Raw genomic sequence first — 27066 nt, 5'->3', positions numbered from 1 at the left:
GTAAGTCGCTGGCCCCCAGCTCATGGGTCTCACGGGTGACAAAACCCAGGATCCAAACCAGGCCTACTGGACTCCAAAGCTCATCACGCTCCTCCCTCCCCTGCACCTCCACCCTCACCACAAGCTGGCATTGTATGAATTCCAAAGAAGTGCAAGAAAAAAGGAAGAGGCTGGGGAGGTAAAGAGGTGAAGGGAAAGAAAACATGAGTCAGGGCCTTTGGGCACAGATCAGAGGAGGAGGAGAGGCCTTTAGGCTGGGGAGGTTGAGCTTGGACCTCTTCCCAAAGCCTTGAGGAACTTGGTATATGGACCTCTCACCACCACCAAATTGGCCATGAGATACCCACCTCCTGAATCCGGAGCTCCCAGCCTGTGGTCTCTGGGACCCATCTCTCCCTTCCACATATACCCACCCCCAACACACACACACACACATGCACACACACACACACACACACACACACAGAGCTTAGCTGGCCTGCCTAATTGGACAGCAAACATAGGCCTGCAACCTCAGATGAGTTTACCCACTTCTGGACCTGCCCAAACAGGCTTGCTGTAGACAGAGGCAGCTGGTGCCTGAGTCAAGGATATACTTCTCAGGGGCTGGACAAAGTCTTGGCAGCCTGCAACCAGCTTGCCCTACCAGGGTCTGGAACTCTACCCTGAGACCAGATTTCTAAAAGACCTGGGAAGAAGCCTTCGCTCATCCCAAACCTACCAACTGTTTATGTGCGAGACATCTGCTTGAGGCACTTCATTTTAAAAATTTTACTAGGCTCTTTATGCTTGAGAGCTACTTAATTAGTGCAATCCTAGGTTATAAAAACTATCACTTTCTGTTTTACAGAAGAGAAAACTGAGGCACAGAGAGAGAAATGGTTTATTTGCCCACTCTCACCAACAGCAGGGAGGGCTGGGGTGGGGTCTCAAAGCCTGAGTGCTGGACCTTTGGTGGATGGCATTCCCCAACCTGCTGCTTACCCTTGACTATGACGGGAAATCTCAGGACCAGAGACACCTTCAAGTAGTGTGGGCAAATTCTCAAGAGTTTCCAGTTACTCCTGTTGCTATAAACAGAAGTGTCAGTAACCCCAAAGTGTGGGGACAAATAAGATGAGTGCCATTCATAGGACACTTAAAAGGTGCCAGATTCACTTATGCATATTAGTAACTCTTCCTGACAACTCTATTAGTAGTGGGCATCCCCATCTTACAGATGAGAAAACTGAGGCTTGTGAGATCAAATCACTTGTTCTGGACAGCATAACTGTTAAGTGGCAGAGCTAAGAGTCTAACCCAGACTTATCTAGCTATAAGGCATAAATTATGTCATGATTGCTCCCTCACACACTATTATTGCCTGCTGTATGGGCTCTGACCTTGATCCAAGGACCTCAGAAAAAGAAGGCAATGTGCAATCAGCCTGGCGCCCAACAGTGTGGCTTGCCTGGGGTCTCAAGAGGATGCCCCCAGCCCTCAGAGGACCAGATACCCTCCAGAGGCCTCTGAAGCAACCCCCACCCATTGCTGGCTGGGTGCACCCTTGGGTGAACAGGTCAGGTAGCAGTGAGGGGTTGAGGCTCCAGGAGGAAACCATGGTGAGGGAGACCAACTGGAAGCAGGAATATGGTAGTTCCAGAGGTTTTGACTTGCAATTTTCATTTTGCAAGGAATGGGGATTTTTTTTTTTTTTCAAAAAAGCACTGGACTTCCTTGAATTTTAGACCTTTCACAAATATTTTTTTAGGACAAAAAAGAAGAAAAAAAAAACCCACAAAATGCCTGTCACAGCTACTCACTTCCACAATGAATCACGGACACAAAACCACAGCTATGTGGCTAACAAAGAAACTATGTGTTTTCACATCTCGTTATTGGAAATCATTTAGCAATCCTCACTATGTCATCTGCAGACAGACAGACGGATGCACAGACACACCCCTCTGAGTCCTAAGTCGTCAGTCGTACAACCACGGTCAACGGATGACTTTGCATTTCACCCATTTTCCCTTTCTAATCCTTTTCTGGGAAATTGCCCTCCAAGGCTTAAATCTTCCTCCTTAGCTGCTCTCCAGAGGTGGGGTGTGGTGTGTGTGTGTGTATGCATGCGCATGCACCTGTGTGCATGCCAGTGATTGGAGGGGGAAGGCTAAGACACCGATTCAGTTAATTCCACAAGTGGAAACAAGTATACATTTTCAGAGTCCCTTTTTTATTGCTGTTATCGTAATAGCGCTGTACTTTGGTAAAGTGATTTCCACCTGGGTAGCTTACAGTGCCTTTTCTGACAGTGGCAAATTAATTAACTGATGGCAGATTTACAGATTGCATAACTGGAAAAACTACTGGACCCATAAATCAGAAACTTCCTCTGCGTCCCGGACAAGAGGTGAAATCTGATATATATTTGAAAACTTGAGCTCAAAAGGAGAATTCACAGAGCCTGAAAAATCTCCATTATGATTTTTGAGGCATGTTCTCTCTGTACAGCTTTCCACCCACTCCCCGTCTCTCCCTTTCTCTCTCTCTCTCTCTCTCACACACACACACACCCACATCAGAGGGCAACGTTCTCTGAGCAGCCACAGTTCCGTACAAAGCAACCGGATGGGAAGGACATTCCCCTGGGGCATGTGAAAAACAGCACTGACTGTCTTCCAGTTCCCTTCTGGCTTCATCCCTCCCTAACCTTTCCTTTCAAACAAAAATCCTAGAGGACTTTGGTCAGTTAAATGCTATGAGTACAGCCACAAGCTTGAAATGTTTGTTGTTACTACTTTTTTAAGTCAGATGCTGGAAACTGCATATATTAAAACGTTTTAATGGCCCCAACAATCTCCTCCAGGCTCTCTCGCCAGCTTTCTGGAATTTTCTGAAAAAACACAAAATGCCTTGCCAAGCCCAGTCCTCAGCAGCTCCCACACCAAGCTGGCTGCTTTGTGCTTGCCTGAGTTCACCTGCTCTTGAGTTATTTAGCAAAATGGCCATGAGCACGAGATCCAGTCTTGATCAGAGTGGGGCTGGAGTGCCCCTTCCTGTCAGTTCTTCCTTGTGGAGTAACCTTCTCATAGGATCATTGTGAGCATGGGCTAAGGGGCTGGGTATCTCCCACTTGCCCCTGTGGACTTCTCTGCACCCCACTCTGGGCTGTAGGAGGCTCCTCCTATAGGAGGCTTCTATAGGAGGGCTCTGTCTTCCAGTCTTGCTCATGGGACCCCAGCAAAAGGGCAGAGGGAGTGGAGGTATTGACCCTCTAGTTCCCTCCTGATGGACCACTGTGGGTGGGGGCTGCGGGGTGGGGGCTCTATTCCTCTGCCAGAGGCCTGTTGTGGTCCTCACCTGTGGCTACTCAGTGACCTCTGACCCCTTGCCCCTTAGACCTGCAGGGCTCAGGGCTTCCCTATACTCTTCTTCCCTTGTTGTTTCCTCTGACCTGTTCCTGCCTTTGCAAACAGACCCTTTATCAAACTGCCCCCTTGGAGTGTGCCATCTGTTTCCTGCTGGAACCCTGACTGTTACAGACGAGAGTCTCAGCTCTCATGTATTGAGCAGTTAGTTATTGACTCAGCACTTTATCCACTTCGACTCATGGAGGCGAAGAGATTCGCACAACATCAAACGGCTAGTGAGCAACAGAATCAGATGATATGAGGTCTGACTCAGGACCCGTGCTCTTAACCTCTGTGCCGTATGGGTATTAATTGAAGTGGTGCCTGTAGAGTGCTTTCCATGGTAAGGCTGGCTGACTCAATAAGGTTCTGTCAATGGTAGGTTAAAATAGCAACCATGCCACGCTCAGAAAACCCACAGTCCTAAATTCTACTCCAGCATAACACTAGCCCAACCCTAACCACAGAACGAAGGTTGAAACCGCATTCTAATACCACACAAAAGACTTACTCTGATCCAACCTAACCACCACCCCATCCTGAGCTAGAACGTCACCTCGACCACAACCTTCCTGTCAATTTCCTCCTTGGGGCGTTTCCTCCTTGGGGTGTATCCTCCTCAGTGGGTCATTGTGAGGATTGGTTAAGGTGCTGGAGATCTTGCCCCTGGGGACCACTCTCCACCCCACTCAACTGGAACCCTAACATTCCTCACTGTACCCACAAAGCTAGACACCCACTCAGGGTGAGGCTAGGATGAGGGCTGTGGGGAGCACTGGGGAGCCTCCCTGCCCCTCTGTGCCTGGGAGCTCGCCTGAGACGGGTGCACCTCGTACCCCATCCAGCTGTACTCCCCTCGCTGGGCTCAACAAAAACATTTGTGCAGCATCCACTTCCCGCGTGTCACTGAGCTGGTGACTTTGGTGTGGCGAGAACCCGGAGAGGCAGGTAGCGCACCTACACAGTGCCTGGAGCAGAGCAGGGGCCAATAGATCCTGTTGGTGGTGATGATGAAAGGAGAATTAGAGGAGGAAGGTGCTTTCTCCATCACTTGGCTGCAGGCTCTGGGGCAAATAGGAGGTAAACAGCTCCTATCTCAGAGATCTGCAGAGAGCTGGGGCCAGGGCTGGGCCAGGAGGGAGACGCTTTCTGGAACCCAACCTAGGGAAGGTCCTGATAATCCTCGACTCTGGGATAATCCTAGAAAAGGGGGTCAGGCAGCCTTCATCAGAGATTTCGGGGCCCCCTTATGTCAGATGTCCGCCTTCAAGCTTCAGTATGAGAGGGAGGAAGAGAAGTGTGCAGGAAGCAGAAACCATTTTCCTTTAATCCACCCACTTGCTCTGGGTGGGAATGAAGAGGTATTAGAAGGCCCAGGGCCCCCCTTCTTCTTTGAGCACTCAGAGGCTGGAGCCTGGCCTCTTCATCGACCCACAAGTGTCTGCCCTGGGCCCAGCATGATGGAAGGAACAGGCGTGCAGGCTCTGCTGCTTGGAGAGAAGGCACACCAGCCCCCCCTTGGCCTAGAGTGAAAGCCTTGCAAGACTGTCCACCTGGAGCCTGTGTCCTTTTGTTTTCACGCATAGGTACCCTAAGGCCAGCCATGGACCTCAACTCCATGGCCCTCGGGTATTTGTGTGGGTTGGGGAGGTGCATGTCTGGACCCCACAAAGTCTAAAGGTCCACCTCCCTTTTGGAGAGGTATAGGAGGGGCCTTGGCAGCCAAACCCAGCTGGAGAGGATTGCCTTGAAGCAACACTCTTTATGGGGGAAATGGGAGTCACCTTCCTCCTGGGAAGAAGCCAGGTCCTGGGTCACCACATACAGTTGCACAGGCTGTGCACTGCACAATTCTTGGAGTTCCTGTCATAGAGACTATGATGTGACAGACATCTGGGGTGTGACTAGGGGCTGGAGGACACAGCCCGGCCCCCTCCTCTCTGCGGTGGAAACAGAGCGCTTCAGACCCACCCCGTTACTCCAGGCAGTTTCTGCCTGGCAGGGATAGGTGGGGCTGGCAGCGGTTGAGTGCCAAAGGACCGTGCAGAAACCTTAATGTGGCCCATGTTTCCAGAACCCTCTGCAAACAGCAGGGAGGGGAGGGGAGGGACAGGGAGGTGAAGGAAGCTTTCAGCTGAGACACAGGTCTCTTCTACTTTCTTCAAAAAGCAGCAGCAGGGCTTCTGTGACTTCAGACTTGGGAAAATAAAACCCTTTCCATTTGTTCTGGCTGGAGGCCCACGAGTGAGCGTCTCCCACAGACTCCCCTCTGAGCCCTCCCTCTTCCAAACCTGCAGCCCCAGGGAAGAGCATTCATGGGAATCTTCTAAGGCCTAACAGATGAAGGAACCGGGAGGAGACCCTTTTACAGCTGCCGCAGCACCCACCAGACTCCTGGCACTCCTAAGGGTCTGCTAAGCCCTACTCTGTCTGCGCTCCAGCCACCCTTAGGAGAGAAACATTGCTCTCCGTTTGCCTGGCTCCAGATCCCCAAGGCCAAGGGGCACAGGGTGAGCAGGTACCACCTGCTGGGAGGACTGAGAGAGCCCCTTTCTGATCAACAACGTGCCGGAGGATGGGCTGAGGGTCAACTCAGAAGGGAAGAGACCTGAGACCAACTTTCTTGGCTCCAGGCAGCAGCAGAAGATACATGGTGATAGAGATGTTCATTCAGTAGATATTATTTGTTTGTTGAGTGCTTATTGTATGCCAGGTACTGTTCCAGGAGCTGGGGGTATGCCACTGAACAAAACAGCTCGCACTATACTTGGGGAAAAACAGACAATACACAATAAACATAACAAGTAAATTATATGTTCTGTTAGAAAGTGGAAAATGGAAAGTAATGTGGAAATTAAAAAGTGAACCACAGGAGGGGACGCTCACGTTGGGGGGTTACAATATTAAATAGTAAGAAAATAGGAGATATCTCCCTTCTGGGAAAGAGCCAGGCTCAGGGTCACCATACACAGTGGCACAGGTTGTGCCCTGCACAACTGTGGGGTAGCTGGCACAGAGGCCATAATGTGAAGCACATCCCCAAGTGCTGTGTCCAGTGGCTTCGGCTAATTTTAAAAGGTTAAAACTTTACAAAGGTAGTCAGGGAGGCCTGCTTCTGAATGCGACTCAGGCATGTATAGGAAGCATAAGTAAATAACCCAGCCCACTGCCAGGACTGCTAAATAACAGCAGTAATCAGTAAATTTGCAAGGCACATTACAGTTCACAAATCCATCTTTCACCCACATTATTTTAGTTAATCTTCGCAACCTTCCAGAAAGGAAAGAAAGATCCCTCCCACTTTACAAATAGAGACACTGAGGCTCAGTGAAGTTAAGTGGGTTGCCCAAGGTCCGAGACTAGTTAGAGGCTTAGCTTGGAAGTCAAATTGCATACTCTGCTTCTAAATCTTTTCAAAATAGTATAGTCCTGATCCTAAGGGTTGGGGAATTCCAGAAAATCCCCAGGGGGCAAGCTTGGGGCTCAGAGTTATAAAAACAAATCAGAAAAAAAAAAAAAAAAACCCACTAAAAAAAGAAAGAAAAGAAAAGGAAGGAAGGAGTTCAACCCCCGGAGGTCCTGAAAACTTGACTCACTCAGGATTGCAAGGCTGAGTCAACAGAGCAGAGAGGCGCCACTTGATGGCCCTGAGGGAGCAGGTGATGCAGGATAAAAGATGCAGGCTGATTAAACCCACTGCAGCCTTGCCAAGGAGGACTGGAGGGTTCCTGTCAGGGAGAGCTAAGATCTGCCCTTAGCAGATGAAAGGCAATGTGTATCCTTGTCACCACCATGAGAGTGGGTAAAGGGGGAATAAGCACATTTCACTATAGGGGATAGAAAATGGCCAAGCTGTTGGCCAGAGTCTGACACCACCAGCTCTTGACCTCAAAGAAAATCCATTTGTTGCTTCTCATTTACAAATATGGAAACTGAGGCTTGGGGAGGACGGAGGGCTTTTCCAAGGTTTCCTAGCATGAGTCCATTTCTCATCAGGTCCTAGGTGTATCGGAGACTAATCTTGGGTCCAGGGGACTGAAATGAAAAGGAGAGAGGACCAACAGGGGATCGTGTTGCCCGCAGGAGGGAGCAGAAGTACGTAGCAGGATGCTGGAGCCCAGAGAGGCAGAAGGCAGTAGGAGGGAGGTGGCTGCAGCTGGAGCCAGGCTCGGAGGACCCTGGCAAGCCTTCGGCCTGGCCCAGAGGCAAGATCTCCTGGGTCCCCAGGACAGGCCCGCTCCCTAGCTGCCAATCTTTGTCCTGCCTCAGTTTCCCCTTCTGTAAGCCCAGATTGTGGGTTGGAGGAAAAACTCCTTCTGGCAAATGGGGTATCTCACTGATTTGTCATAAACATGGGAAGTAGGCAAGTATGGTAAGAGATTTTTCCTGGACATCCCACTAATCACTCTCTGTGCATTATTTCAAGGAATTCTCACAGCCACCCCAAGAGATGGGCGTCACTGTTCCCACTTCGAAGAACTTGAGTTGCAGTGAGGTAAAGCAACTTGCATGACTAGTTTTCGAGGACACTAGGGTTTAAATGCTGCCGGACCCCAAAGCCCAGTGCTTTCCCAGCACAGACACAGCGGGGTTGCCTCCTTGTACCTGCTGCCCTGTTCCCAGGGACCTGGTTTGATTCCCAGTCATTGATCTCCTGGGCAAATGCCTTGTTATTCTGTTAGGGAGGATGCCTGGGTCCCCGCTGCGGTGGCTGGGACCACCCCTTGGGGCAGAGTCCCTACAGCCCCTGCAGGAGGCCTGGGAGCGAGGGGAGGCAGCACCTCCTACAGGAAGTCGGCAGGCTTGCTCTCAGCCAAAGCAGGTTAAAGATCACACATCAGGAAGTCCTCGGGGGGCCAGAGTGGAGACATGGGGTTGAAGGATGCCAGGGGTCCTCCTGAGGAGGCGAATTCTACACCTGCCCACCCTGCAGGCAGGCACAGCCACACGTGCCCAGTGGCACAGCCAGGCCTGAGTCAGGAGCTGCCCCAATGCCCCTGCCCTTCCTCCCTCTCCCCACAGACAAGAGCCTCGAGAGGCCCAGCATACCCCTCGAGCCTTGTTAGCAGAACGGGGACTTTGGGAACCCACCGCAGGGTTGTGAGAAATGAAGATGACAGGGAGAGAGTCGAGCTGCCCTCAGCCCTGCTGGCTCCACTCCGTTCTAAGCCAGTCATGTTCAAGGTGCTGGAGACACATTGCAGAGAAAAGAGATAAAACCTCCGTCCTCCTGGGCCTGACATTTTACTGAGGTAAGAAACAGAATAGTTGGGAAGGGGGTAGGGAGTGTTTGGGGGTGTGCAGTTTCAAATCAGAGGAGAAACAGAGACTCAGACAAAGAGAATGAATGTATGGACACCAAGAGGGGAAGGGGGACTGGGATGAACTGGGAGATTGGGAATGACAGCTACACACTGTTGTCGTTTAGTTGCTAAGTCGTGTCCGACTCTTTTGTGCCCCCATGGACTGCAGCCTGCCAGGCTCCTCTGTCCATGGGCTTCTCTAGGCAAGGGTACTAGAGTGGTTTGCCATGCCCTCCTCCAGGGGATCTTTCTGACTCAGGGATCAAACCGGGTCTCCTGCATTGCAGGCAAATTCTTTACCGCTGAGCCACCAGGGAAGCCCCATATATATACTACTATGTATAAAATCCATAGAAGGAAATGGCAACCCACTCCAGTGTTCTTGCCTGGAGAATCCCAGGGACGGGGGAGCCTGGTGGGCTGCGGTCTACGGGGTCGCACAGAGTCGGACACGACCGAAGTGACTTAGCAGCAGCAGCAGCATGAAATCCTTAACTAATGAGAACCTGCTGCTCAGGGGACTCTACTCAGTGCTCTGTGGGGACCTAAATGGGAAGGAAATCCAAAAAAGAGGGGATATATGTATACATATAGCTGATTCTGACCCCTGAAACCTTTTGATAGAGGATGCGGTGGTTGGATGGCATCATCGACTCAATGGACGTGAACCTGGGCAAACTCCGGGAGATGGTGAGGGACAGGGAGGCCTGGAGAGTTGCAGTCCTTTGGGTCACAAAGAGTCAGACACGATTTGGTGACAGAATGACAACAATAGCTGATTCATTCTGATGTACAGTAGACACCAACACAGCATTGTAAAGCAACTGCACTCCAATAAAAAAAATTTTTAAGTAAAATAAAATCAGGTAAACATGGCCAAGAGTCCCACTGAGAAGGGAAGACTTGGAGTAGAAAAGAAGTGAGCCCTGTGCGTATGTGACTGGGAAGAGGTTTGATGTAGGTTGAATTGGGTGCTCCTCTGGCCCCACAAAAGGTATGTTGAGGTCCTAACTGCCAACCTGTGAATATAACTTTATTTGGCTATGGGGGGGAGTGGTTCCAGATGTCATTAGTTAGGGTTAGATGAGATTCTACTGGATTATGGTGGACCCTAAATCCAGTGACTGGTATTCTTATAAGAATCCCCACCCCCCAACACACACATAGAAAATACAGCACGTATTTTGAGAGGCAGAGACTAGTGTGATGCAACTACAAGCCGAGGGGCTTGCAGGACTGCAGGGAGCCGTCAGCTGCTGGGGGAGAGCGTGGGACAGATTGTCCTGAGTTTCTAGAAGGAACAACCCTACCAACACTTTAATTTTGGGCTCTTCCCTCCTGAACTGTGAGAGAATACATTTCTGTTGTTTTAAGCCATTCTGTTTGTGGTCCTTATGGCAGCCCTAGGAAAGGAACATGGTGTTCCAGGGAGGGGGTACAGCAAGTGCAAAGGCCCTGAGGTGGGAGCATCTCTGGCATATTGCAGGGAAAACCCACTGGCCCGTGTGGCAGAAGCAGAGTAAGTGAGTGGTAAGAGCTGATGCTGGAGATGTTTGGGGGCCAGACCACTCATGTAGGGCCGCCCTTGTGGCAAGCCCTTGATAAGAGGAGCTGTGACACTGCAGGTGGAGGGTCCCAGCTGGAACGGGCTGCAGTGTGTAGGTGTGGCTGGCCCCCATGGTCTCTGTCCCCTCGTGTTATGCCTTTGAATACATTACATGAAATGGCAAAAGGAAATAGAGTTTGCAGGTGGAATTACAGTTGCTAATTAGCTGACCTTAAAATAGGAGGGGGGTGTCTGGCTTATCCAAGGGGGCCCATGTAATCATATATGCCCTTAAAAGTGGTAGAAGAAGGCAGAGGAGTCAGTGAGAGATTCAGCTGGAGAGGGAGGCAGAGGGGAAGAGTTAAAACATGAAGCGTTCACCCGCTGTTGCTGGCTTTGAAGATAGGAAGGTGGCAACAAGCCAAGGAATGTGGGCGGCTTCTAGATGTGATGGCCCTCAAGTGACAACCAGCAAGGAAGTGAGGACCTTAGTCCTACAACTGCAAGGAAGTGAACTGTGCCAACAAACAACCTGAGTGAGCAAGAAAACAGATTCCCTCCGCACCCGGCCCCCCGCCCCGGAACCTGTGGGAACTCGGCCCTGCCGACCCCTTGCCATTAGTCTGGCGAGCCCCGTGTCAGATTGCTGACCTATAGAACTGAAGGATCGCACATGCAGCATTGTTTTAAACATCTAACTTTGCAGGGTGTGCAAAGAGGAGGAGAGGGAGAGATGGGCAGGAACAGTGGAAAGAAGCCTGCCTTCTCAGGGAACAGTCTACTGAAAGCCATCACCATGGGGCTCAGAGCTCCCCAGACATTTCTCCCCTGGTCCCTCCCATCCTCCTCAACACTGTCCCCCAGGTCCCTTGTTGCTCCAGTACTGACCAAGCCCACTGAGGATGTCCCCAGGGCCCTGCCTCTAGGTCCTCAGGCCAGACCAAGAAGCAACCCCCGTGGGGGTCCCTCCCATTCTGAGAAATGCTATGATGCCTCCCCTCCCCACTCCCCCATAGGGCTGGTGAGAATGGTCCTGGTGGAGAAGCCAAGCCAGCCAGAAACCACTATTGATGCCACTGCTGGATCACACCACCCCTGAGGCTGGGGCTGGGCTCTGGTTTCTCCCTAGAGCAGGTCTGCACGTGCACATACACAAGGCATCCCAGTTGTTGGCCTGCTTTTTGCCACTCAAGTCCCCATAGAAAAGAGAACTTGTCCACTGATGGTTAACACATACTGAACACTAACCCGTGTCTTATAAGTGCTCATACTAGGCACCGTACTAAATGCTCTGCTCACATGGTCTCATTTCCTCCCCTTCGCAATCCTATTAGGAGGAGATATTGACTCAGAGAGGTTGGGATATTTGTCTGATGTCACACAAAGTGTCAGTCACTCAGTCGTGTCTGACTCTTTGTGAGCCCACAGTCTGTCCGTGGGAATTCTCCGGGCAAGAATACTGGAGTGAGTTGCTGTGTCTGTCTCCAGGGGATCTTCCCCACCCAGGGATCAAGCCCTGGTCTCCTGCATTGCAGGCAGCTCCTTTACCATCTGAGCCACCAGGGCTTCCCAGGTGGCTCAGTGGGTAAAAAACCTGCCTGCAGTGTAGGAAGTGCTGGAGATATAGGTTTGATCCCTGAGTGGGGAAGATCCCCTGGAGAAGGGCATGGCAACTCACTCTAGCATTCTTGCCTGGAGAATCCCATGGACAGAGGAGCCTGGCAGGCTACAGCCCATAGGTCGCAAAGAGTTGGACACAACAGAGTGACTGAGCACAGCAGATGTCACACAGCTAGCTGGTAAATCCAGAACTGGACTCCAGGAGTCTCTGAATCCAAAGTACAGTCTTAGATCCTCACGCATCAAGGTGGGAGGGGGTCCATGGACCAACAGCATTAGCATCACTTGAGATCATAATAGGCTGACCCCAGACCTGCCAAATCAGAGGCTGCATGTTAACAAGTTAGCATGAGTCACATGCCACTGCAGGCTGAGAAGCACGGGTGTGAAGCACTGTTTTACAGGCCTGCTCGTCCTAGGTTGTCATAACCACCTCCTTCCCCAAGTCTCATGAGGCTCTTTCCCAGCTGCCTGGCTCCTGCTCCCCAGGTGGGGCAGGCTCTCTGCCCAGCCTGGGGAAGAAGTCTGAACCTGAGTCTCAGAGGGAGTCTCCGGGCCTCTGCAGCCAGCCCAGGCTGCAGCTGGACAACATCAGTCCACGTCTGGCTCTTGTAGGGCATGCTGCCTGCTGCCTGAGGCTCTCCTATGCGCCCTCCACCACCACCCCCTCGCATCTTCCTTCTGAGACACGAGTCTCTTGGCCTCTGTCTAGTGCTCTCCTGAAGGTAGCCTCCGGCCGTCACCAGCCCCTGGAGTGTCTCCCCTCCCTGCTCATTTTGCACCCCGCCCTCCTAGAGTGCCCACTGCATTTATGTCACTACCTTTATCTGGACACCAAAGGCCTGTCCAGGTTGCCATCAGGAGAGAGGCCAGAGGCTGCTTGGGAAAGCTGGCCAGGCTCACAGGAAATGTCTGACACCACCAGGCAAGCGGGACTTGGCCTCCCAAAGCAAAACACAGCTGGGCCGACAGCGGGCCGCTCGGACTTTCCCAGATTTCATGGCACTGAGGCGCCAGGGCAGAGAGAGAGAGACCGTGCTGGCCTGGAGGCTGTAGCTCATTAAAAACATCACAGTAGTCCCTGGCCAGGGAGCCTGTGAAGCTCAGAAAGGACAGCCCTGCTGTGGGGCCGGAGACCTCACCCCAGGCCTTCATCCTCCACTGCCTCCTGCTCACGGGGGACCCTCCCCAGGGACCAAAGCCTCAAAGAGTTCATCCTCCTTCCCTCCCAGCCTCCTCCTCTCCCCAGCATCGCTCCTCATCTGTGTTCTCCTTCAGCTTGTGTTGACTACAGAGTGCCGGGGGCGATGTGAGGCACCATGGACACGTCCATGAAAGAGAACACGGTGGTCTCTGCCCTCGGGGAGCTCCTGGTCCAGGGAGCAAATGAACTGACCATCCTGAGGCCAAGTAAGAAGTGCAGCACCCGGGAGGTGTGGCCCCCTCCCCACGGCAGTGGGGGCAGGGATGCCCTTGGTTCCCGGGCAAGGTGAGGGCTCAGAGCCAAGTGGGCCCTTTGTGAGGTCACTCTTAAGTTGGGACCAAGCGACAGAAAGCCACGCAGATGGAGCGATTTCTGCAAGGCGGCGTTGTGGGGACATCCAGCCTGAGACAGGCACTGACTTCCAGGGCTCAGGCCGCACAGGCTGATCGCAGACACAGGGCACAGACTCCAGGGACGTGGGCCAAGCATGTGCTGCAGGAGGTCAGAACTGGGTGGACACGATGGAGGGGGTGCTTTCTGGAGGAAGTGGGACTGGGCTTTGAAAAAGAGGAGCTGGACAGGCTGGGAAGACGGGACAGGGGATGTCAAGTAGTTCCAACTCAAGGGTCCAAGGGGACAGCATGACCTGCCAAGCAAGCACCAACACGTGGATAAATGCACTATAACATGAACAAATCCCACAAGCCAAAAGAAGCTTCGGGGAGAGGGGCAGGGGGAAGCCCGGCTAGAAGGATTCTGCTTCCACCCTGCTTCCAGGACCAGCCCTGGAGCTGCCACCCCTGGGGTTCCTCCAAGTGCTTTCGCACCAGGCCCGCCCATCTTGGACCCGGAGCTGGGACCCATTAGAACAAGGTTCAGGCCCTGCCCAGCTGGTCACAGCCAGTCCCAGGCGGTTCGCCGTGCCCCTCCCTTGTCCACCTGGCCCTTAGCTCTGCCTCTCTCTCTGCTCTGGCATCCCAAGGCCTTGGCCAAAGAGTTTAGCTGTTCTGGTTTTGACTTTGATGCTCCCTAGACCTTGACCCAAGTTTACCCTTCTGCTTTTTTCTGCTCCTGGCTGCCCTCGAAAACCACCTGCTCACTTGGGTGGCAAAACACCCCTACCAAGACCCTGGCCTGTCCCCGTTCTCCCCCTTCAGAGTGGCTGGACAACCTCAAGCTCCTTTCGTTTTTCTCCTGAGCTTTCCCTCTGGGGACTTGGCCTCAAGGTCAGCCTCCTCCTGCTGGTTCTGTCAGCCTCCTCCGGGAGGGCAAATCCTTTTTTTCCCTGATTTCAGCAAGACAAGGTTCACACATTTCAGAAAGAACTTCTAAGTAGGAAGCAAATGGAAAAACTAACCTGAAAAACAAAAAGAAAACACAGCCCCCAGAATGGACCAGTTTACCGAAGTTCAGACTTCCTGTCCTGAGCTAGGAAATGTCTGGCCAGGTTGGCTGGCAAGTAGGCCAGGGACTTCTGCCCGAGAACACCCCCTTCCCACTTCTTAGCCTTCTGCCTTCCCCTACATGTTCCTTCAGGCTGCTCCAAGGAGAGAGGCTGCTAGCATTGGTGGTAAGAGAGCTGAAGTGGCTTTTTAAAAACTTTTTCTTTCTTATTATTTTTTTTTATTTGGCAGCACAGCTTATGACATCTTAGTTTCCCAACCAGGGATCGAACTCGTGGCCCCCTGCGGTCAAGCAGAGTCTTAAGCACTGGACCACCAGGAAGTCCTGGAAGGGTTTCTTTTGCTGACAGAGGAGTCCTTCTCTCATCGCACGGACCACAGGTAAAAAAGAAGGAAGTGGAGGAGAAACATTTATAGACTTTACTCTGTGCCAGGCACCCTTCTAAACACTTTCTTCTTATTAACGAACTTAATCCTTACAATTCCATGGTTATCATCATTGTCATTGTCCCCACCTTACTGATGAGGAATCAGAGAGGTAAGTAACTTGCCCAAGGTCACCCACCTAGGAAGCGGCAACCAGGATTTGAAAGCAGAGAGCCTGGGTCCAGGCACATGCCCTCCTCGTCTTTCTCCCAGGACCTGGAAGGTAGCAGCTCCCCTCCCACCTCCACCATGCAGTCCAGTCTGCCAGAGCCTGTGACAACCCCAAAACCTGCAGACCTGTTTGTCACCCCTCCGGTGGGGCTGGGGGAGGGGAGGAGAGTCCCTCCGGCCTTCTCCACCAAGGTCTTCACCAAACAGGCTGAAGGCAGAAGCCCCCCCAGAGAGGCTGCACACCCCCCTCCCCCAAAGAAGGGAGGGCCCACTGAGGAAGGGGACTTACCTGGCCCGCTGCAGCTGTGGCGCTGGTGGCCGCGCTCTGGCCGTGGTGCTTTCTCTGGCCACACTGCTCCTGCGCAGGCTGGGGGGTCCCTCGGCAGAGCGTCGGGGTGCTGGCCTGGAGTTCTGGGGGTCGAATTCCTCCTCCGGAATGACCTCTTCGCAGCGGGCTCCGCGGAAGCCTGAGCGGCACACGCAGAGCTGGGGCCGGCTGCAGGAGCCCCGGTTCTGGCAGGGTGGCTGGCACACGGCTGCAGAGACAGGCAGAGGGTGAGGGCCGCCCGGCTGTGTTCAGACCGCCTGTCAAAGACTGCGTGGCCGGCCGCACCCCCGACACCGTGCTCTGCACACGCGTAGTGCTCCTTCTGCGGGGTCTGTCCAGCGGGGGACTGGCCTGCGGGCATGGTTTCCGCATCTCTTCTCTCGGCCTCTGTGTGTGCTGTGTCCCCTCCGAGGGGCTCTCTCCCGTTCCTCTCCACTAAGTCCTGCTGTTCCCTCAAGGCCCCCCTCCCCCCCATCCCAGATGACCTGCCTCCAGGTACTGCTCCCTCCTCTGAACCACGGTGCACAGCACTCATGCCCGATGGGCCACTGTCAGTCTGTCCGTCTGGGCTCATGCTCAGCTATGTCCAGCTCTTTGCGACCCTTTGAGCAGTAGCCTGTCAGGGTTGCCATTTCCTCCTCCAGGGGATCTTCCCGGCCCAGGGATCGAGCCCACATCTCCTGTGTCTCCTGCAGTGCAGGCGAATTCTTTACCCACTGAACCGTCAGGGAAGCCCCGCCCACCGTGTGTGATAGATTATTTATGGATGTGTCTCAACTTCAGTTGGAGAAGGAAATGGGAACCCACTCCAGTGTTCTTGCCTGGAGAACCCCAGGGACGGGGAAGCCTAGTGGGCTGCCATCTATGGGGTCACACAGAGTTGGACACGATTGAAGTGACTTAGCAGGAGCAGCAGCAAATCCCATAATATGACCAGCACTCCCAGGTGCAGTGACTGTCCCTTACACCTCTTTTCCTCCTTAACTCCTAGCATATGTTTCATTACAACACAATTGATATTATTTTTATTACAGTGTGTGTGCATGCTCAGTCGGTTCAGTCATGTCTGACTCTCTGTGAGCCCATGGACTGTAGTCCCCCACGCTCCTTTGTCCATGAGACTCTCCAGGCAAGAGTGGGTTGCTGTACCCTCCTCCAGGGAATCTCCCCAAGCCAGGGATCGAACCCATAATTCCTGCATCTCCTTCATTGCAGGCAGATTCTTTACCCCCTGAGCCACCTGGGAAGCTCTTTAATTACGGCAGCTACTTGGGGTCACACAGAGTCAGACACGACTGAAGCGACTTAGCAGCAGCAGCAGTATCTATTCAATGCTTACAACATGCCAGGCACTGTGCTTTGCATACACTGTCTCTGCTGCTGCTAAGTTGCTTCAGTCGTGCCTGACTCCGTGTGACCCCACAGACGACAGCCCACTAGGCTCCCCTGTCCCTGGGATTCTCCAGGCAAGAACACTGGAGTGGGTTGCCATTTCCTTCTCCAATGCATGAAAGTGAAAAGTGAAAGTGAAGTCACTCAGTCATGTCCGATTCTGTGCAACCCCATGGACTGCAGCCTACCAGGCTCCTCCATCCATGGGATTTTCCAGGCAAGAACACTGGAGTGGGTTGCCATTGCCTTCTCCAATACACTATCTCATTTAAGCCTGAAACAATCCTATACAGCAAGTGGGATTGTGATTCTCATTTTACAAATAATGCCTCTGAAGCTCAGAGAGATTAAAAGACGTGCAGAGGTCACCCAGCCAGGCTGTATTGGATGGAGGAGCCAGGTGCGTTTGACTGAAAAGCCCAGGCTCCCTGCACCCCCACTGCCTCCCAGCAGAGCTGACCCACCTCTGAACCTTGGCCCTGAGCTGATGATAAAACAACAAAAGGGATTTGTTGGCCTTAAGTCAGCTACTGAATGCACCCTTGGGAGCCCTGCCCCGGGACACTGCATCCCAGGTCAGCTCTGGTGGTAGAGACCTCAGACTACCAGAGACATCCCTCTCCAAAGCCCACACAGTCAGTCTGAGATAGAGGGAGGATGTTTACCAGTCTCATGCGTTCACTCAGTGAATATTCACCGAGCACTCACTAGGTGTGAGGCCAGTGGTAAAGCGGCTCCCTCTCTCAGGGAGTGTCCTGTCTCATGTGGAAGCCAGGACATAGGGCATGTGATAAGTGTTGACCAGAGCCTCTAACCCAGTCTGAGGCAAGAAGTGAAAGTCAGGGAAGGCTTCCTGGAGGTGGTGATGCTGACCAGAGGCACAAAGGGTGAATAGACTGGGCATAGTGTAAGCCAAGGGCAGCTTGCCTACTCAGGAGCAAGTAAGGGAATATCAGGTCTCACTGCAGGATCCCAAGCATGAGCTAGATCCTAAGGCAAGAGCATTTTCCTCAGTGCCTGGGCATCTGTTCCTGGTAGGCCCCAGACCTCCAGGTAAGCAGGCTGTGCGAGAGAATTGTAACCCTGAGCACTTCTCCAAACACAAACTGCCACCTTACCAGGATTTTGGCCTATCACCTGGCTGCCCCTCCACCTGCCCAAGTGGAGCGAGCCCCAACCTGACCACCCGCCAAGCCCTCATCACCACCACCACCAAAGACACAGGCTGCCTGGGGCCAAACCAGGACCAGCGAACATTGCGGAAGCAGGTTTGCGCAGGACAGGTGTCAGCTCTGGTTTATCTTGGGGATCGAGTAGAAAGGGAGGGCTTGAGTGGTTTCCCATATGGACCACAGATGCTACATTACTCCTAGCCCCTCAGATCCACCCACACCTCTCTGCTGGCCAAGCCTGGCAGGGGGGAGGGAAAGGTCACACAGCCCTTCCCAGTCTCCGGTTCCATTCCACCTCCGCGTGGGTGGTTTTTGCCCTTAAGAGAGCCTTTCAAATCCAGTCTAGCTTCTGTCCTTCCCCTCCTGGGCTGCAAGGATGGCCCGTCCTTGACTTTAACAACAAGATCTTTCACTCTCTAAAAATCCAACACCCCACATCCTGCAGTTTGAGCCTGTGCTTCCCTGTGACTCACCTGTCCCTGGTTCTGCCTCATTCACCAATACATCCACAGACATTTAGTGAGCACCCTCTCTGGGTCAGATCGGGTGCCAGGGATACAAAGACAACGAGACTGCTCTCTGTGTAGAGGAAGCTCGGCCCCATGGTGGTCTCAAAACCACGGAAGCCCCTTGCCACCAGGCAGTTAGGTCTTCAGCGAGGACCAGGCTTGGCAAACTTTGGTTGGTGTGATGAACAAACAGCTCACGGTAAGTGGGTAGCTGGGGGAAACTATAAAACTGGCATGTATGTATGCATGGAATATTGTGGTTGATAAAAGTTCTAAAAGGCTTCCAAACCAGCCAGACGTGTTGGCAGAAAAAACCCATTTGGAAAGATAACCTTTCTGGACCAGTCATTTCTGAAACAGCACAGAGGCCAGGTCGGCTAAGAAAGGTCCTCCTGAAACAAGTGCTATGATTTCAGAGGTTGTGAGCCAGGTCTCACCAACTTCATTTGCATCCTTCTCTTCGTTGTCTTCTCAAGTCTCAGCAGGTAGTGATTCCCTCACTACAGTGTTTTGCTCGGAGCTGAGCATCTGCATTATGGGATTGGAGCATAAACTCCTCTCCTCCCTCCTCTCTCCCCGCAAAACCACCCCCAATTGGTCCCAAATGATGGCTCCAAGTGCCTGTCCGTGAAGGGGAACAGTCTGAGGTCAGTTTTTACCGACCTGCCATAAAACAATAAAAACAAAACAGTTTCTTGTGTTTCTTATAACGCTATTTTCTTCCCCATTGAAAAAGTGTCTTTCAGATGCAGAGGACAAACCTATAGATACCAAAAGGGAAAGTGGGCGGCGGGATGAACTGGGAGATTGAGGTTGACGTATATACACGATTGATACTATGTATAAAATAAATAAGTAGTAAGAACCTGCTATACAGCTCAGGGAGCTATGTACTCAGCGCTCTGTGATGACTTAAATGGGAAAGAAATCCAAAAAAGCGGGGAGAGATGTATACAGATAGCTGATTCACTTTGCTGCACAGCAGAAACTAACATAACACTGTAAAGTAACTACACTCCAATAAAAAAGAAAATTAAGTGTCTTTTATTTTAAGATTATATCTTACCTCCTTTTCTGGTGTTCAGATCGTCATTGAAGTGGTTAAAGGTGATGGCAAATGGTGTTTCTAATATCCTCACTTGGCAAAATGAAAAGCTGGCTACTGTACTTTGGTACATAAGATGTTTTTGGATATTTACTGGTGCGTGAAATGCAAAGGTTTGGAACCCTTGGGGGAGGAGGGGGCCATAGTGGTCATGTGCCTTTTGTTTAAAGGAGACCGTGAAAAACATTCCTAAGTCAAACGAGCACAGATTTCAAAACTGAAGTATCTAGTGCTCAGCCATTGCAGAATCGCCCATGGCAGGGGGGATTGCATAAAGCGAAAAAGGAAATGCCACGGCACCCCCAGAGAGGCAGTTTCATGCGGCATTGTGGGAAGTTTAAGAGAGAAAATTCCCAGCGTGGCAGGCTGGGCCGTCTTCACGTTTCACGGTTGGATCCTCATTCCTCCCATTTTCCTACAAGAGCAGAGGTCATGCCTTCTACTTGAGAAATCAACCCAGAGCGGGTATATGGCTTTAAAGAGTCTTTGTTGATTATTGGTGACAGGTTATCAAGCATGATGCCACGATGCCATGTCTAGCCATCGAAGACACATCCAGCCCCTCCCTGTCAGGGACCAGCATCCTCAGAACCTGGAGGTGATCCTGCTCCTGGATTCCCATGCCCACTCACCAATGCCAGCCATTAGCCATTCATAATTTAGGCTCCTGAACCCTGGCTTGTCCACATTCCTGGCACTCTCTTTCTCACTGAGGATTGGACATGTGGAAAGTTTCAGCTTTGGGAGTTCAGCTCTGTGAAGTTAGCAGGATGCCAAAAGAGAGGGAATAAAAAGAAAACTCCCAAAACTGCTTTGAAAGTAAGAAATAGAAAGTATCGTTCTCTCCACCGCGCCCCCTCCCCCAACTCCTGGCTGTGCCCCCTCCCACCTTCACTCAGATCCAGTACAGTCGAAAAGAGGTTTGCTCAGATTTTCCACACAAAACCCCTCCGTTTGGGAGGAGACCCAATCCAGAATGGGCAGGCTTGGGGCAGGGGAGAGTCTGGAAAGAGCTCCCACCAGGCATGCTGCTTCTGCCCTCTGCTCAGAGCCTCCGTGAAGAGTGACTTGGTGGCAGAAGGACCTTGGGTTGAGTCAGGAAGATCTGGTTTGACCCCTCGCTCAGCCACACCCCACCTGTGTGTCCTTGGGCACGTCTTATCTCACTGAGATGCCTCAACCTGTGCCTCAGTTGTCTTGTCCATCAAATGGGTCTGACGATTGCTGCCTCAAAGAGTTGTGTGAGCCTCAGCAGAAATCAGGGACGTGGTCGTGCTCTGCACTTTCTGAGGCTGCACTGTCCCGTGTCTAATGCTGTAGCCATGAGCCGTGCTGTGCTCTGCTTAGTCACGTCTGGCTCTTACAACCCCATGGACTGTAGCCCATCAGGCAAGTCTCCCCCTGGGGATTCTCCGAGCAGGGATACTGGAGTGGATTGCCATACCCTCCTCCAGGGGATCTTCCCAACCCAGGGATCGAACCTGCGTCTCCTGCATTGCAGGCAGGTTCTTTACCTTCTGAGCCACCAGGGAAGCCTGTAGCCATGAGCAATACAGGGCTACTAACAGTGAAACTGATTAAATAAAATTTAAAATTCAGTTGCACTAGCCACATGTCAAGGGTTCAACAGCTAAAAGAGGCTCACGGCTACCATGTTAGATGGCAGGATACAGAGCATTTCCACAGAAAGTTTCCACAGGAAGTTGTATTGGACAGCATTTTGCAAAGCTTTTAAAAATAAAAAGAAAGCTTTAAAAAAAGAAAAAAAAAAAACCCCACACCCCCAGGGATGGAAGCAAGAGGGCTCCTGGATTTCCCTGCCATGACTTTTTCCCAGGAAAAGGCAATGACACTGTGGGCCCTGGTTGCAGAGATGTAACACGCACTGTGGTGCAGAGATAGGGCTGCTTCTCAGGTGTTGAACACAGCCGGCCTCCTCGCCACCTCCCACCCTCTTCATGTAAGCCTCTTGTCATCCGCTCTCTCTCCTGGGACTTAGAGATGCCTTCTCCCTCCATCAGTTATCCGTTAGGTGAGGCACTGACTTCAGGGTGGATGGCTTAACCCCGCACCCTCCTCCGAGGCCTCCAAGCCCCCCACACGCTGTCTTGTCTGGGAGATAAATCTAGCTTCCAGATTAGGCTCTGGGCCCAGCACCCCCACACCCGAGGCTCTTCAGCAGCCCCTCAGATTAAACCGCCATCTTTCCTAAACTCTGCCTCAGTGGAACACTAGTACCCGAGTACCCGGTCCCTCCCTCAGGACAGGGCCCTGTCTCTTCCATACCTGGGGGTCTTTGCAGGCAGGACAGTCTCCTACCACCCTCAGGACTGCGCTTCCCTCGCACCCCACCTTAGACCCCTACCTGGAGCCTCAGTTTGCCTTCGGAATTCACTTCACTGGGGGAGGGGTGTAACTATGACCCTGAGCTGTTTCTCCACAGCCTTGACCTCTGGTTCCCAAAGAAAGGGGACCCTGATGTCAGAGCCCCCCACCGTCCCCGGGTCCAGGAAACCCCTCACTGGCCTTCATACACTCTTAGAATCCATGGAGGACTCGTCCTCTCCACACTCAAACTCTGCCCAGGGGCTGTGTCCCCCACCCCACCAGATCCCGACTTGGCCCCGAACTGCCAGGCTGTGGGAGAAGTCAGGTCCTCAAGGACTCGGCTGCTCCCACCACAGCTGGGCTGGGTCGGCAGCTCAGGAGGGCTGGAAGCAGCCCTGGGGCTCAGGGGCCAGCCAAGCGCCCGGCTCCAAAATAGCAGTTGTGTTCACATAAAAGCCTCTAATGAGAGAAAGATGCCGTTCTTGGCCCCTCGCGCACGCTCTGCAGACGTCGTCGTCTGGCAGGCCGAGTGGGCCTCTACCGTTTGGCGGTCGGAGGGGAGGAAGGGGAGGTGTGAGTCAGACCTTGGCCCCCAGCCCCTCGGCATGGACCGCCCTGCTAATTGCATTAACAAATGCCGAGATGCTGGGCCAGTTGGGGGGCCAGGGGCTGGGGCAGAGAGCAGCCTCAGTTCCCATTAGCTCCAGCAGGCATGAGGAAGGGACCACTGGGTAGGACTCGGGGGCCTGGGGCTGAGGCCCGGGTTCGCCGGAAACTCCTGCCCTAAAGCAGAAGCTCACCTGTCCACCCACTTCACAGCCTCGAGGGCTCTGTCTAGAGGAGGCAAGGATTTAAAGAGGGCCCCTGGAGATGGGATGGAATCCTGAAGCAGCCCTCCTCGGGGACATGCCCAGGGACCCTGTCTTTTCCAGGGGAGCCGCTCTCGGACACGGAGGACAGGTCTGTGGCCGACATGGAGCCTTCCAAACCTTTCTGCAGACACACTAGCTCCATGCCCAGGACCCACGAAGGTCGAGAGGGAAGGAGTACACCATTCCCACTTATAACTCAGCCAAGGCCAGGGCAGACATGTGGAGGAGAGGGCAGCCTTACAGTCAAAGAGACCTGCATTTGAATTCCAACCTGGTGACCTCAGGCAAGTTTCATCACCTCTGCCAGTATCGTTTTCTCTAGAAAACAGTCATGCATCCAACATTTACTCTTTGCCTAGGACAGTAAACAAGAGTTTACCGTCCTTTTCTTTTTGGAGAGAAAGAGGTCCTTTTCTTCAACAGAGTCTCCAGCTCAGCAAGACTCATAAAACGAGTAAATAAACAAGCAGAGGAAGCGACGTTGGGATATGAAGAAGGATGGAGGAAACAGTCGAGGGGCTGAGATCCAGAAAAACAAGGCTGCTGGGGGCAACTCTCCAGAGTGGCTGGGGGAGCTGGAAACAGTGACAGGAAGGAGGATGAGGAGGCAGCCACCTACAGAGACGAGAGAAATCTCGTGGAACAGCCTGGAGGTGGCACATCCCAGGAACCCAGACTAGATTTGGTGAGGGAGGGGCTGACACACAAGGCTGGACACACTGCTGCAGGAAGGTTTGACTAGCGATGTGTGAATATCTGGACTTCCCAGGTGGCGCCAGCGGTAAAGAACATGCCTGCCAATGCAGGAGACATAAGAGATGCGGGTTCCATCCCTGGGTCAGGAAGATGCCCTGGAGAAGGAAATGGCAACCCACCCCAGTATTCTCGCCTGGAGAATCCCATGGACAGAGGAGCCTGGCGGACTAGTGTCCATAGGGTCTCGAAGAGTCAGACAAGACTGAAGCGACTTAACACACATGCACGTGTGATTATCGAATTTACAAAATGGAACCGGAGGGTAAGGGGGACAGTAGGAGCAGTCAGCCAGCTGCAGCGGTCACCTAGGAGGACGTGCTATTGCCTGGGACCACAGACTGCAGAAGCATTGGTTAGGGGGTGGGGGGTGGGAGAGTGAGAAGCAGAGAGGCTCCCAAGAGATTCAGGAAGTGAAGCACACAGGGCTCGGTGAAGGACTGGACAAAAACCTGAGCAAGAGGAAGGTGTCCTAAATGGTCCCCAAGAGGGCAACGTGAGCATTCGGATAGACAGGTTGCCTTTTAACAGGGTGGGTAAGACCTGGTCAGGGACATTGGCTCAGAGGGAGGGAAACCATGAGTTCGCTTTGGTAAAGCTGGGATGGGGGCTTGTCTGGAGGCATCAAGAGCACCAAGATGTCGAGGAGGCGGCAGGACGAAAGGAGTCTGGAGGTCGGTGGAGAGGTCTGGCTGAAGACGCACATAAATCTGGGCCTCATCAGCCCAGAGACAATGCTCACATCCGTGGGAATGCATTAGATCACTCCAGGACGGTGCAGTGAAAAAGGAAGGAAGAGGGCCCAGAGCTCAGTCCAGTGTTTAGTTGCTGGGCAGAGCAGAAGAAGCAGCCAAGGGACATGGGAGGAGCCGGCAGAGATCAACGTGGTGGCCGCTCGCAGGGCGGGGGTGCTGAAGGGTTTAGTGTGGTCCCTGGCACAGAGCGAGTACTGCCACTCTTATTATTGTGTTTTAATTGTCTGGCACAGTGCCTACTGGCACTCAATAAATGGGGGGGCATTAATGCTGGATTTGCTCCACACGGTCCCCCCTCTCTGGGAGGAGGATTTGGAAGATCTGGAGAAAGTTAAAGGTAGCCCAACATTAAGATGTTGAGTAGGAAAGGCAAAGCCGAGGAGATGAGAAGAGGCAGCTGGGGATGGCAGAAGGAAACTCTCAGGTCACCCAAGTAATTCACCCACTCAGTCCTTTAATACACATGTACCAAGCAGGCACCCCACTGGCATTGACAGGACATAGCCCTGGCTTCAGGACCCCCTGGGGAAATGAAAGTAAAAGTGTTAGTCCCTCAGCCGTGTCCAGCTCTTTGTGATCCAAGGACTGTAACCCACCAGGCTCCTCTGTCCACAGAATTCTGTGTATGTGTGCACGCATGTGTGTACATCCGTGCGTGTGTGTGTGCATGTGTGTGTTAGTTGCTCAGTCATGTCTGACTCTGTGACCCCATGGACTGTAACCCATCAGGCTCCTCTGTCCAAGGAATTCTTCAGGCAAGAATATTGGAGTGGGTTGCAATTCTCTTCTCCAAGGGATCTTCCCAACCCAGGGATCGAACCTGCAACTTCTGTGTCTCTCGCATTGCAAGCATATTCTTTACCATCTGAGCCTCCAGAGAAGGCCCTGGGTAAGAGCATCTCCTATATACTCCTTTGAGCAAAAAGACTTGAGGGCACACACCTGCTCAACAGGAAGATCTAAGATACCCCCACATGGAGCGGGTACAGATGGGCAATGTTTCTTGCTAGGACTGTACCATTTGTGTTAGCTGGGTCTCCACTGCAGTTGTGTGATAACCCCCCTTAACACCTTCCACTTTCCTTTCTACCACTCCCACCAACTACTGAATCTCATCAGACAATCCACCTAGAGATGAGCCATAGGTAGGCTTGAGCCTCTAGCTCCTGCTGGTTCCTAAACAATCAGTAATTAACCTGCAAATCTCACAAGTGCCCTGACCCTTTTCCCTAACATTTGCTCAGCGCTTACCATTATGAGATCCTGGGGCCAATTTCTTTACAAGTATCTCCTCTAAAGAGTCTCACAACAACCACTGGTACCAGTCTGACCCTCATTTGACAAATGGACAAACTGAGGCCTAGAGCAGTCCAGCAACATGTCTGAGATCTCCGTGCAAGTAAGTGATGGAGCAAGAGTTTGAACTCAGAGAGTCTGGCTCCAAAGTTGGGGCTCTTCCCCATCTGGCCACAGTCTTGGCCTTTGGGGTGGGGTCATTTGCAGGGCTGGGCTGGGGGGGCCAGAAGAGCTCCTTCAGGGAAATCCAGGAGAAGCTCAGATCAGAAGGGATGGGGATCCTTACAGCACTGAGATGTAACGGCCCCACAAGTAGAGAGGCTTGGGACAAGAACAAGTGCCCAGGCCATTCCAGGGTCTCCTGAGCACCATGGGGAGTTTTATGAAAAGGCTGATGAGCCCAGAGCAACAGGAAGAGACCTCTCTGCACAGGCCTGGGAAAGGCCCTGTGTTGCTCAGCACATTGTTGGTGAGCCTTGCACCTTGTATCCAATGAACGCTTGCACTGTGCTGCAGGCCCAGGGGCCAGGAGATACAGTCCCTGCTCTCACCATCAAGGCCAGACATGTATAGAACACCCAGAACATGCCAGGCTTTGAACTAAACATTTGCCCTAAGCTATCTCTTTGTTCCTTAGAATTCTGTGAGGCAGGGACAAGTATTAGTCATATTTTATGGAAAAAGAAATTGAGGCACAGAGAGCTTAAACATCTTGCCCAGGGTCCTGCACCTAAGCTATGGAGCTGGCATTTAAACCCAGGCAGGCAGCATAGCCTCCTGGATTGAGATTAAGATCACAGCCAAAGTTACCCCATGCTAGGCTCTCTGTATGCACTCACTCGTTTCCCAGGAGCGTGGTGTCAAGCCCTGTCCTCTGGACCAGGCTACCTAAATTCACACCCAGGCTCTGCCGATTCCCAGCTGCATGACTTGGACAAAGAGTTAACCTCATCTGTAAATGGGGATAAAGGTCAAATCTGGTTTACAGGAGGGTTGTTTTCAGGGTTAAAAATTAGTAATCAAGTTCCGACCCTTGGTAAGATCTTGAGTGTGTTACTATTATTAGAAGCAGCTCTATAGAGACTGTTATCCTCATTTACTGGGTGTTATACTCACTGGGTGAGGCTCTGGGACTGGGAGAAGGCCAGGCACTTGCTTGAGGACACAGAGCTGGGATTCAAAGCCATGACTCCTTGAATCTGGCACTGAAATCTAAAGTACATTTTCTCACTCTATGCCTTATTCCTGGTGGGGACATGGGGGCAGTAATCCTCCTAGCCCCTTCCCCGAGAGCCTTCTGCCTTCCCCAGAACAGCCCCGGCCCCTGTGCATCTAGGCTGAGATAAAAGGAGAAGCCAGAGAATTCTTCAAATCCTCTTCCCCAGGATGAGCCTTTAGAAGTCCCCGCAAAGGCTGTGTGTGTATTGGGGTGAGTCAGTCTGGGAAGACTGGACAGTCTTCCAAAAGCCCTAATTCTAAACAGGATCCAGC

The 27066-nt window shown here is 52.4% G+C and overlaps 1 protein-coding gene across 1 annotated transcript in view; it reads right to left on the bottom strand.

Moving 5' to 3' along the window:
- LTBP2 (latent transforming growth factor beta binding protein 2) overlaps positions 1–27066 on the bottom strand; it is a 110858-nt gene that overhangs the window by 72346 nt on the left and 11446 nt on the right. The window contains exons 3-4 of the mRNA XM_068964247.1: positions 15355–15601; positions 5121–5138 (exon numbers count right to left, since the gene is read on the bottom strand). Coding sequence (XP_068820348.1) covers positions 5121–5138; positions 15355–15601 — 265 coding nt within the window. The remainder of the gene's footprint in view (positions 1–5120; positions 5139–15354; positions 15602–27066) is intronic.

The sequence above is a fragment of the Capricornis sumatraensis genome, chromosome 2 (genome assembly GCF_032405125.1).
Source record: "Capricornis sumatraensis isolate serow.1 chromosome 2, serow.2, whole genome shotgun sequence".
Classification (NCBI taxonomy): Eukaryota; Metazoa; Chordata; class Mammalia; order Artiodactyla; family Bovidae; genus Capricornis; species Capricornis sumatraensis.
Note: the sequence above shows the minus strand (reverse complement) of the source record. Positions and strands in the feature narration are given on the sequence as shown.